Source organism: Trichechus manatus, unplaced genomic scaffold (genome assembly GCF_000243295.1).
Source record: "Trichechus manatus latirostris isolate Lorelei unplaced genomic scaffold, TriManLat1.0 scaffold00016, whole genome shotgun sequence".
Taxonomy (NCBI): Eukaryota; Metazoa; Chordata; class Mammalia; order Sirenia; family Trichechidae; genus Trichechus; species Trichechus manatus.
Genome location: NW_004443952.1, coordinates 10,860,528 through 10,873,530, shown reverse-complemented (window position 1 = coordinate 10,873,530; position 13,003 = coordinate 10,860,528). Strand labels below are relative to the sequence as shown.

The window sequence follows — 13,003 nt, the reverse complement described above, 5'->3', positions numbered from 1 at the left end:
TGGGGTTGTTAACCAATGTCATAAAACAATATGTGTACTACTGTTCAAGGGGAAACTATTTGTTCTGTAAACCTTCACCTGAAGTACAATAAAAAATTTAAAAAAAAAAAAGATTGAGTTCCTCATAAAAGGAGATGGCCAGTCATAGAACCAGAGAGACAATTCACTGGAGTAAACATTAATAGTTACATACAAATACTAGTCTGAGAAGATACTCGTCCAAATACATTTTGAGATCCATTGTCCCATTGTCAAAGCACCCCTTTTGTGGTGATGGGTTAATGACATTCATTTAATTTAATGCTGTGAAATATCTGAAGCAGCTAACTCCCTTTGTTCTGATTTTATGCAAGCCTATTCATGATCTAAGTTCCGTTGTAGCTTCTACCTGCAGGAAAATAAAATGCTGGTCAGGTCTACATCTTTCAGTACCCATAATAGTTACATATCTTGTTGCAGATGCATAGACTCTTCATTTAATTGTAAATTTTATTCTCCTGTCCTGGAGAGATAACTCTCTTCTTGGTATTATAATATCAATTTTCTGAGCCTGCATGCTGAGGGGGTCACCATGAGTGAGAATTGATTATGGCAACTGGTTTGGTTTTTTTGTTTGTCTGATAAGGACAGCATCCTTCCTGATGACACCCTTCCTTATTATTGGCCATAGATTTAACATTGCTGTGGTTGTTAAGTGCGGTCTAGTCAGTTCTGACTCAGAGAAACTCTATGTACAACAGAACGATATGCTGCCCAGTTCTGTACCATTCTAACAATCGTAGCTGTTTGAACCCATTGTTGCAGCCACTGTGTCAATCCTTCTCATTGAGGGTCTTCCTCTTTTTTGCTGACCCTCTACTTTACTAAGCATGATGTCTTTCTCCAGGGACTGGTTCCTCCTGATAACATGTCCAAAGTATGTGAGACAAAATTTCCCAGTCCTAGCTTCTAAGGAGCATTCTGGTTGTACTTCTCCCAAACAGATTTATTTCGTCTTTTGGCAGTCCATGGTATATTCATATTCTTCGCCAATACCATAATTTGAAGGCATCAATTTTTCTTTGGTTTTCCTTATTCATTGTTCAGCTTTCACATGCATATGAGGCAACTGAAGATACCATGGTTTGGATCAGGTGCATCCTATTCTTCAAGGAGACATCTTTGTTTTTTGTTTTTTTTTTTTTAACACTTTAAAGAGGTTTTTGCAGCAGATTTGCCCAATGCAATATGTCGTTTGATTTCTTGACTGCTGGCTCCATGGGCATTGATTGTGGATCCAAGTAAAATGAAGTCCTTGACAACTCTGATATTTTCTCCATTTATGATGATGTTGCTTATTGGTCCACTTGTGAGGATTTTTGTTTTCTTCATGTTAAGGTGTAATCCATATTGCAAGCTATAATCTTTGATCTTCATCAGTAAGTTCTTCGAGTCCTTTTTGCTTTCAGCAAGCAAGATTAACTCATCTGCATATCTCAGGTTGTTAATGAGACTTCCTACAATCCTGATGCCGCATTCTTCTTCATATAGTCCAGCTTTTCAGATTATTTGCTCAGCAAACGGACTGAATAAGTATGGGAAAGGGAACAACCCTGACACACACATTTCCTGACTTTAAACCATGTGGTATCCCCTTGTTATGTTCGAACAACTGCCTCTTGGACTATGTATAGGTTTTTCATTAGCATAATTAAATGTTCTGGAATTCCCATTCTTCACAGTGTTATCCATAATTTGTTGTGCTCCACACAGTCAAATGCCTTTGTAGAGTCAATAAAACACAGGTAAATATCTTCCTGTTATTCTCTGCTTTCAGCCAAGATCCATCTGACATTAGCAATGATAGCCCTCATTCCACTTCCTCTACTGAATCTGGCTTGAATCTCTGGCAGTTCCCTGTTGATGTACTGTTGCAACTGTTTTTGAATTATATTCAGCAAAATTTTACTTGCATATGATATTAATGATACTATTCAATAATTTCCACTTTCCACTGGATCACCTCTCTTTGGAACAGGCACAAATCTGGATCTCTTCCAGTCAGTTGACCAAGTAGCTATCTTCCAAATTTCTTGGCATAGACAAGTGAGTGCTTCCAATGTTGCATCCACTTGTTGAAACATCTCAGTTGGTATTCTGTCAATTCCTAGAGTCTTGTTTTTCAACAATGGCTTCAGTGCAGCATGGACTTCTCTCTTCAGTATCATGGTTCTTGATCACATGCTACCTCCTGAAATGGTTGAACGATGACCAATTCTTTTTCACGCAGCGACTCTGTGTATTCCTTCCATCTTTTTTTGATGCTTCCTCGGTCATTCAATTTTTTGCCCATAGAAATCTTCACAATTGCAACTCGAAGCCTGAATTTTTTCTTCAGTTCTTTCAGCTTGAGAAATGCCCAGCATGCTCTTCCCTTTTGGTGTTTTAACTCCAGGTCTTTGCACATTTCATTATAATACTTTACTTTGTCTTCTCAAGCCACTTTTTGAAAGCTTCTGTTCAGCTCTGTTACTTCATCATTTCTAATTTGCTTTAGCTACTCTATGTTCAAGAGCAAGTTTCAGAGTCTCTTCTGACATCCATTTTGATCTTTTCTTTCTTTCCTGTCTTTTTAATGACCTTTCACTTTCTTCACGTATGATGTACTTGATGTTATACCACAATTTGTCTGATCGTCTGTAATTAGTGTTCAGTGTGTTAAATCTATTCTTGAGACGGTCTCTAAATTCAGCTGGGATATACTCAAGGTCGTACTTTTGCTCTCGTGGACTTATTTTAATTTTAAAGATCTAATGGCGCAGTAGTTAAGAGCTACAGCTGCTAACCAAAAGGTCGGCAGTCTGAATCCACAAGCCACTCCTTGGAAACCCTGTGGGGCAGTTCTACTCTGTCCTATAGGGTCACTATGAATTGGAATCAACTCGATGGCAATGGGTCTGGTTTTTGGTTCAATATTAGATTATCCAAAAAACTAATCCCATTGCTGTCGAGTTAATTCCAACTCACAGCAACCCGATAAGACAGAGTGGAACTTCCCCACAGGGTTTCTAAGGTTGAAATCTTTATGGAAGCAGGCTGCCACATCTTTCTCCCATGGAGTGGCTGGTAGGTTCAAACTGCTGACCTTTAGGTTAGCAGCCAAGTGCTTTAACCACTGTACCACCCAGGCTCCTACTATTACATTACTTTTGATTAAATCTTTACATCAATTTGGAAGTACCTGATATATTTGTAATATTAAGTTTTCCCATCCTGCATCCTGGCATATAACCATTTTTTGGGTGATCTCATGTGACAGAGTAGAACTACCCCATAAGGTTTCCTAGGTTGTAATCTTATAGGAGTAGATTGCCAGGTCTTCCTCCCAAAGAGCTGCTGGGTGTGTTCGAATCACTAATATTTTGGTTAGTAGCTGAGTGTTTAACCTTTGTGCCACTGGTGCTCCTTTATATCTATTTATTCCTTAATTATTCCTTTTTTTAGAAGTTGGTTATTTAATTACATACCTCCTAGCATTCCCAGGGACACCATATCCGACACCTAATAAACTAAAAAAAAAACAGAATAAACCAGTGTGCTGGAGTTGATTCTGACTCATGGTGACCCCATGTCTATCAAAGTGGAACTGTGCTCTGTAGGATTTTCAATGGCTGGTTTTTTGGAAGTAATTTCCAGAACTTTCTTCCAAGGCACCTCTGGGTAGATTTGAACCCAGTCAAGTGCTTAACGCTTTGCACTACGCACGGACTCTGACACACTGTAGGGGTTCACTAAATGGTAGCTATCATCATGATTATTCTTATTACCATTGTCATTTGTGACTACAGTGCACAAGAAGCAGCAAACTAGAAGAGCTACTGAGTTTATTTTTTTTAGACCCAAGTAGTGAGATATAACTCTTAATGAGGGATAAAGCCACAAACCTTCTGATGAAATAGAATATTATGGCCCATCTTAAAATTCACTAGCTCATAATAATTTTGTCTTTTCATCAGCAAAGTAAAGGTAAATTGTATTTAACAAAGGAAGGCTGTTACACAGCATTTGCTTTAAGAAAATCCATTCAAATTGGACCCATTTAAAAAAAAAATGCATTGCCATTTAAAGCTGTAAACTTCAGTGAGATGAAAACTTGAATTCTGATGAAGTCTTTTTACCACTGGAAAGAAATAAAACAGTGTATTTATCTATGTATCAGTAAGGGTATGCATCTGTATAAATGGATAAGCATCTATATTCATTGTAAGTTGGTTTTTAGTACTAGGTCTTCAGAGAAAACAGAAGAAATCAGTGAGCAAGAGAAATGAATCACAGAAGGCACCATGACCTCGGGGGCTTACCCACACACCGGGGTTCTGGACCATCCCACTGGGAATTTCCTTCACAGGTAAGCTTAGCACTTCCTTCTAGTCTGTACCCGTCATCACAGGTCGCCAGACATGTTGTCTTGTAGGACATTTCCCCTGTAGAACAGCTGATGTGACCATGTTTGGGCTGGCGGAGCCGGGGGCATGTTCGCACTGTATCAAATGAAAACAATTAGATCACATTTTACTAAATAAGGGCAAAAATGATAACATTAAGAATACCTACTCTTTGCAAGCAAGAAATGTCTTCTTCTTAAAATTTCACACAGTAAATAACACACTATCATTTTTTGAGCTATTTCAGGGCAACTGAAAGCCTATATCTTATCAAATGCATTGCCCAAACAGTTATCACCGCATTCAGTCCTCTGCCTATAGGGAGGAAACAAACTGTCTGAGCGGTCTGGCCCCAAACAGATGATGATGGCTGTAGATTGGGGAGGTTAGCAGATGGAGGTACCTGAAGCCCTCAGTTGGGCTTCTGCTGTGATTTTTCCAGGCTATACTCTAGCAAAAAGAAAGGATCTTTTCCAGGACAGATATTTCAGATTCATAATCTCATTAGTTCTCAGACCTCATGGGCATATCCTGGGCATTTTTATGATCCCAGCTTCTGCAAAGCTGCCCAACCTCTGCAAATCTTAAATTGCAGTATCCTATTCTCTGATCTGTCTTGGAAGAAGTACAACCAGAATGCTCCTTAGAAGGGAAGAATGGCGAGACTACATCTTACATACTTTGGACATGTTGTCAGGAAGGATCAGTCCCAGAGAAGGACATCATGCTTGGTAAAGTACAGGGTCAGCGAGAAAGAGGAAGATCCTCAACGAGATGGATTGACACAGTGGCTGCAACAATGGGCTCAGGCATAACAATGACTGTGAGCCTGGCACAGGACCGGGAAGTGTTTCCTTCTATGGTGCACAGGGTCACTACGAGTCGGAACCCACTTGACGGCACCTAACAACAACAACATTCTCTGTTCACAAATCTGGTCCTTCCAGCCTTTTGACTCCTTTCTTCCCAACACACCTACTGCAAATCCTACTTCATGATGCTACTCTTGGGTCAGGCATTAAACATTTCTGTCTGTTTTCTGATACTGTGGCAAAGACTGCTAGTTACCCATCTAATATCCATTCTTTCCTTTTTCTTTAGTAACAATGCCCCAGTTTGATTCAGTGTAGTAATATACCCAGCGTGAAGATTATAACTCCTCATCTCCATTGCAGCTAGTGGGGGCCGCCGATAAGATGTAAGCTGAAGTTGTGTAGGATTTCTTGGAAAGCTTTTTACAGGAGACTGTCTCAACTGATGGAGAAGTGGTTAAGCATGTGGCTGCTAACCAAAAGGTTGGCAGTTCGAACCCACTAGCCACTCCTCGGGAGAAAGATGTGGCAGTCTCGTTCTGTAAAGATTACAGCCTTGGAAACCCTGTGGGGTAGTCCGAGTTAGTCTTTTATAGGGTTGCTATGAGTCAGAATCAACTTGATGGCATAGAACAACAACAACAAAGTCTCGAATGGGAAAGTATCTTTTTGACTTTCTCCTTTTTCATTCTGAAATACAGACATGAGGGACACAACCCCAGAAGCCTATAAACTAAGTATCATGCACTAAGACAGTAAAGCAAAAAACAAAGCAGAAATTAAAAATAAAAGAAGCCCAGGTCTTCGTTGACAATACAGTGATCACATCAGCTTTGGGTTATTTACTTCTATCCTTTTTTTGAGCCCTAGTGGTGCAGTGGTTAAGAGCTCAGCTGCTAACTGAAAGATCAGCGGTTCGAATGCACCAGCCACTCCTTGGAAACCCTATGGAGGCAGTTCTACTTTGTCTTATAGGGTCGCTATGAGTTGGAATTGACTTGGCGGCAATGGGGTTTTTTTTTTAATTCTTTTAGTTAAGAAAAAATAGAACCTTAATTGGTTTAAGATACTGTTATTTGGATCTTTGATACCAGTGAGCTATACACAATTCCTAATCCTGTCTGCCCAGCATCCATTCACTTTTCCTCTGTTAACTTTCTACAGAAAGATCTTTCCCCTCTTTGAGCTCATGGGATTTGTGTGTACTCGAACCCTGCTTAGAGGTATAACATGTTATACTGGATCATATTCCCTTAGTATGAGAAGTGAGCAGGTACAACTGGTGACATGGTTCCTCTTTCTACCAGCCTGAAAGCACCATAAGAGAGCAGCCAGAAGGGTGTTCACTAAACCCTGGGTGCTGGACATGCCCTCGTGCCTCTGCTAGCCTCAACACCACCATTAGTGGATGTGCCATGGCGTGTCTGGAGAAACCTGGATCTCTGCCCCTTCTGGCCTCAACACTGCATGGGACAAGCTACCAAACTACCAAAGGGCACTCAGACTGCTCCTGCCCCTGCGCCCCCAAAACACCTCTGTGCTCTGAGACCTGCTATCAAGATTCCTTCACTGCCAGCCCACCAAAGCTTCACAATGTGTCTCTGAGTTCACCTCAATTAACTCCATCATGCCCTATATTCCTGTTCATGACAATGGCGTAAGAAGCTCGTCTCTAAGTTCATCCCTCGCCTACCAGTGTAATTCCCACATAGCTCTGATCCAAATCTAACCCTATAGACCCTTGCACCACGCCCCCTGGAATGCATGATCAGTCTCCAGCAAAAGCCCTTGTGTCCTAAACTTCCTTTTTGAACTTTTCCTTGACTTTCTTTCCCAGTCAAAATCTTATTGTCTCCTATAGACACAGCCTGGAGGTGAGAGATGTTTTCTTTGCTCCTTATTGCCACCCAGATCATTCTCCCTCTCTCCTTCCTAAAAATCCAGCTCCTTTGAAGTATTATACCATGTATTCAATACTCTTGTTTCAATTGTCTGCTGACCTCTGGGTCATTTTTTCTCATTCTTTGAAAATTTTCGTCTCTTTCTGTCTCTCTGTCTCTCTCTCACACATAAACACACACAAACACACACACACTCACACCTTGATGATTTTATTATCTACGTACACGACCATTACAGTATCCTAGGATCGTATTCTCGATCTCCACTCCTCCAGCGACCATATCCTTCACTCTACATCAGCTACTTCTCCCACTGCCGTATCCTCTAGCCCTCACTATCACCAATTCCAAGGATCCTAATCTCTAAAACCACCTCCATCTTCTCAGATCACTCCCCCAAAAGCTCTGACTCCATCAATTTCTAATCCTACTTGGGCCTCCAATCTATGTGTGCCCCTCTTGAAGAGAAACTTATCTCTAAAGAGCTGTTTATACTCTCTTCTATACCTCTTTTCTGCCAGTCTCAGCTTAGACCCACTCCAATTAGGATTTCAATCAGGGGAAGGAAAGAGAAGAGTAAGGGGGTAGGAGAGAGGGAGGAGAGAGAAATAGGAAAGTAAGGAGGAAGGGGGCGGAGAAGAGGAAGAAGATTGGGAGAAGTGGGAGGGGAGGGGGAGAGGGGGAAGGCAAACGGAGGGAGAATGGGGAGAGGAGAGTTAAAAAAAAAAAAAGGTAAGGAAGAGGGAGAGACGGAGGCTGTCCAGATTCGTGGAAAATGCACCTTTTTGGTCAGACTATGCCTTTGCAGAGTCAATAAAACATAAGTAAACATCTTTCTGGTATTCTCTGCTTTCAGCCAAGATCCATCTAACATCAGCAATGATATCCCTTGTTCCATGTCCTCTTCTGAACCGACTTGAATTTCCAGCAGTTTACTGTTGATGTTCTGCTGCAACTGCTCTTGATTTATCTTTGGCATAATTTTACTTGCATGTGATATTAATGATATTGGTCGATAATTTCCGCATTCTGTTGGATCACCTTTCTTTGGAATAGGCACAAATACGGATCTCTTTCAGTCGGTTGGCCAGGTATCTGTCTTCCAAATTTCTTGGCATAGATGTGTGAGCACTTCCAGTGCTGCATCCATTTGTTGAAACATCTCAATTGGTATTCTGTCAATTCCTGAAGCCTTGTTTTTCACCAATGCCTTCAGTGCAGCTTGGACTTCTTCCTTCAGTACCATTGATTCTTGATCATATGCTACCTCCTGAAATGTTGAACATGGACCAATTCTTTTTGGTACAGTGACTCTGGGTATTCCTTCCCTCTTCTTTTGATGCTTCCTACGTCATTCAATTTTTTGCCCATAGAAACCTTCAGTACTGCAACTTGAGGCTTGAATTTTTTTCTTCAGTTCTATCAGCTTGAGAAAATGCTGAGCATGTTCTTCCTTCTGGTTTTCTATCTCAGGTCTTTGCATGTTCCATTGTAATACTTTACTTTGTCTTCTCAAGCTGCCCTTTGAAATCTTCTGTTCAGCTCTTTTACTTCATCATTTCTTCCTTTTGCTTTAGCTACTCAATGTTCAAGAGCAGCAAGTTTCAAAGTCTCTTCTGACATCCATTTTGATCTTTTCTTTCTTTCCTGGCTTTTTAATGACCTTTTGCTTTCTTCATGTATGATGTCCTTGATGTCATCCCCCAATTCATCTGATCTTCGGTCTTTAGTGTTCAATGCGTTAAATCTATTCTTGAGATGGTCTCTAAATTCAGGTGGGATATACTCAAGGTCATATTTTGGCTCTTGTGGGCTTGTTTTAATTTTCTTGAACTTGAACTTGTATATGAGCAATTGATGGTCTGTTCCGCAGTCAGCCCCTGGCCTTGTGCTGACTGATGATATTGAGCTTTTCCATCCTCTTTTTCCACACATGTAGTCAATTTGATTCCTGTGCATTCCATCCGGGAAGGTCCACATGCATAGTTGCCGTTTATGTTGTTGAAAAAAAGTATTTGCAATGAAGATGCTGTTAGTCTTGCAAAATTCTATCATGTGATCTCCCATGTCGTTTCTATCACCAGGGCCATATTTCCTAACTACCAATCTTTATTCTTTGTTTCCAACTTTTGCATTACAACTACCAGTAATTATCAATGCATCTTGATTGCATGCTTGATCAATTTCAGACTGCAGAAGTTGGTAAAAACTTCAATTTCCGCATCACTGGCATTAGTGGTTGGTGCGTAAATTTGAATAACAGTCATATTAACTGGCCTTCCTTGTAGGCATATGCATATTATCCTGTCACTGACAGTGTTATATTTCAGGATAAATTTTGAAATGTTCTTTTTGACGAAGAATGAATGTGATGCCGTTCCTCTTTGTCATTCCCGGCATAGTAGACCATATGATTGCCTGATTCAAAATGGCCAGTACCAGTCCATTTCAGCTCACTAATTCCTAGGGTATCTATCTTCAATTTTCCTTTATTCATACTTTGTACATTCTACATTCTGATTATTAATGGATGTTTGCAGCAGTTTCTTATCATTTAGAGTCATGCCACATCAGCAAATGAAGGTTCCAAAAGCTTGACTCCATCCATGTCATTAAGGTCAACTCTACTTTCTGAAGGCATCTATACCACAAAATATCTCTTTGTGGTACTTTGAGGGCCTTCCAACCACAGGAGCTCATCTTCCAGCACTATATCAGACAACGTTCTGCTGCTATCCTTAAGGTTTCACTGGCCGTTTTCTTCAGAAGTAGATCACCAGGTCTTTCTTTCCTCTCAGTCTGTATTAGGAAGCTCCACTGAATTCTGTTCTCCATGAGTGACCCTGCTGGTATTTGAAATACTGGTGGCAGAGCTTCCAGCATCACAGCAATACACAAGCCACCACAGTACTGACAAAGTGACAGAGGAGTGGTAGTGGTGTCTCATACAGATGCAAATTATATTGCTTCTGAAAATCTTGGTTTTAATAAACTTTCATTGCCCCACAGAGAAAGATAAATCATATGCAATAATTCTCATCTAATCCTTAAACATTGTTCATTCTTTTTCAATCAAGAAAATCATTTATTTTCATTTTTAATAGGAATATGCTTGTTTCTTTATTTAAAAATTCATATATTAGTCTCATAGCTTTGTCTTTATTTATTTACTTATTTTGACAAACTAAGAAAAAAAAAAACCTGCAATAAATGTGTCTTGGCTTTCATTCATGCTAAAGAAACTCCAAAATATTTATTTAGCCTTTAAGGAAAACAGTAATTATTGTTTTATGAGAATGTCTACTATGTACTAGACAATGTGAGAACCAGCTGTTGTTCTCAACTTCAAGACTAATCAGATTTTTCCCAGATACATCCTTCCTGTGAACCTTCAAATTATGATAGCATCTATTATGAAAACAAAATAAATATGAAGTTAAATGCAGGGTTCTCATTAGTGTTTGGATATTTTTCTAAGGAAAAATAGTATTATAGAATTTAATTTACCGTGATGTTGTGGTTTAACTAGTTATTACTGAGAAACTACAAAAGAATCCTTATTTCATTAGAAAGACATGTATAATTCAGAAAAATTAAAAATGAGTATAAGTGCTTTATGAAGAGTACATAGAAGGAATAAGAACCAAGCTACCAGTTATTTTTCAATATCACAAAAAATTAACAATCTAACATGAAATTTATAAAAGGCTGTTTTACACTGATCTTTTATTTCTGTCTCAGTTTTAGAAAGATTTTCAAGAAAAAAATAACATGACTAAAATTATTCTGTCCTTATAATTACAGATTTAAATTAAATCTGTAAAAGACTACTTTCTCCATACTGTTGTTGTTAGGTGCCGTCCAGTCAGTTCTGACTCATAGCAACCCTATGTACAACAGAATGAAACACTGACTGGTCCTGCGCCATCCTCACAGTCGCTGCTATGTTTGAACCCGTTGTTGCAGTCACTATGTCAATCTATCTTTTTGACAGTCTTTCTCTTTTTCACTGACACTCTACTTTACCAAGCATGATGTCCTCCTCCAGGGACTGGTCCCTCCTGATAATATGTCCAAAGTATGTGAGACAAAGTCTCGACACCCTCACTTCTAAGGAGAATTCTGGCTGTATTTCTTCCAAGATAGAGTTGTTAGTTCTTCTGGCAGTCCATGGTATATTCTTCATACTATCCACTCTGAAAGAAAAGTGAATCCCTACCCAACTGCCATATTTCATTGAATCTCAGATACCCCTGATTGTAAGAGACACTTATTTTATGTCACTAACAAAGAAATAATAATACCAATGAAAGGATCTCATGCTATTGATTTTCAAGTGCATCTCAATTTTAGAGATGTCAAAATGTGAAAAAATGTTTTAGAATTAAAGAGTTATGGTATAGGTTTCATAGAACAATATCTCAAGTAACTAAATCCACTAACCATCAATGACGAGTCAGAGGAAAGGGCCCAAGTAAATAGCTTAATTCAGGACAACTGTATATTGGCAGTAGTGTTGGTGGCAAAATCGAAGGGATCATAGGAATATCCAGGGTCCTGTAGCATCTCTCGAACTTTGATTATAGTTATTTTATTTACACTGACATATCAACTGAATTTACATAAAATAGAACAAGCATGTCTTTTAAAAATGTAAATGAATATTGAGAAGTGAGACAAGTCAGAAATGAATGTATATATTTATCAAGGTACTTATCAATATATGTATTGGTTAAATTCAAGTCTTCATTCATTCACCAGAGGGATAAGCAAGAACTGAGGTAGAAACGATATACTCTTCGTTCATAATGAACTCACCATCTAGCAGAGTGATAGGCAAGTTAACTGATGAAGGTAAAGTGTGGTGGTTCTATTGTAACAAGTTGGTTAAATTGGGAAATATGTTTGTCATAATCCCATTCCATGTGCGGTACCAGGTTAGAGTTGGACAAAAGAGGAACTTGCATTTGATTCTGGAAGGCAGAAGTGAAGCAGTGGTCATTGCAGTCAGTTGTAATGATGGACAAGCAAAGAGATGCCCAGCTTGTCCTTGCTTGCCTCCATTCCATGTTCAGTTCTTCTTCCCAGCTGCTGACCTATTGACAAATGGTGGTCCCATGTCCACTGCCAGGGTATGGTTACACAGAAGTAAACCTCTTCTTAGACCTGCCTGTGAGTTCTCCTTTGTAGTTTCCATTTCAGCAGCCAGGTGAGCTGGGTTTCTCAGACTGTGTTGTCAGGAATTCTCTGATACTCCAATTTCTCCTCTGGAAGCTTCAGTTTCCCATTCCTTCCACAATGTGTAAGGTCCAACTCCTAAAATAAACCTCTTATCCCATGCCACGCACGGTTACTGTGCTCTTATGTCTGACCCTGATACAGAGTGTAACTGTTTAAATGAGGTGAAGGACAGATGTGGGAATGCACATACAAACATCACCCAATCCGGCTGAGGAGGTTGGCAACACGGGAGCGTTTATAATGACCAAGGACAAAGGCAGAGGGATCAGATTATCTAGGCTGAGGAAACAATTTGCAAAAGGATGGCTTCCTGAGAGGACATGACCATTTTTCTTTTTTACTGTGGTTTAGGTGGAAGTTTACAGCTCAAGTTAGTTTCTCATACAAAAATTTATACACACAAGGAGTTCCGGCAAAATGGTGCTCTAGGCAGAAGCACCACGCCGTCCCTCCATAGCAAAGATTGAAAAACTAAGCCAAACAGAGAATACAACAATCCTGAAACCCTAAAACATCAAATGAAGAGATAAACAACTCAGCCAAGCACCAAATGGAGTGAGAAAACTGACAGAGAATGGAGAGTGAGGAGGAATTCATGCAGAGGTCCCCTACCAGCTAACGCAGC

General features: G+C 39.7%; 1 protein-coding gene across 1 annotated transcript in view; it reads right to left on the bottom strand.

The window, feature by feature from the left end:
* SVEP1 (sushi, von Willebrand factor type A, EGF and pentraxin domain containing 1) overlaps window positions 1-13,003 on the bottom strand; it is a 216,669-nt gene that overhangs the window by 119,656 nt on the left and 84,010 nt on the right. Inside the window, exon 6 of the mRNA XM_004372179.2 lies at window positions 4,341-4,520. Within this exon, the coding sequence (XP_004372236.1) occupies window positions 4,341-4,520 (180 nt within the window). The remainder of the gene's footprint in view (window positions 1-4,340; window positions 4,521-13,003) is intronic.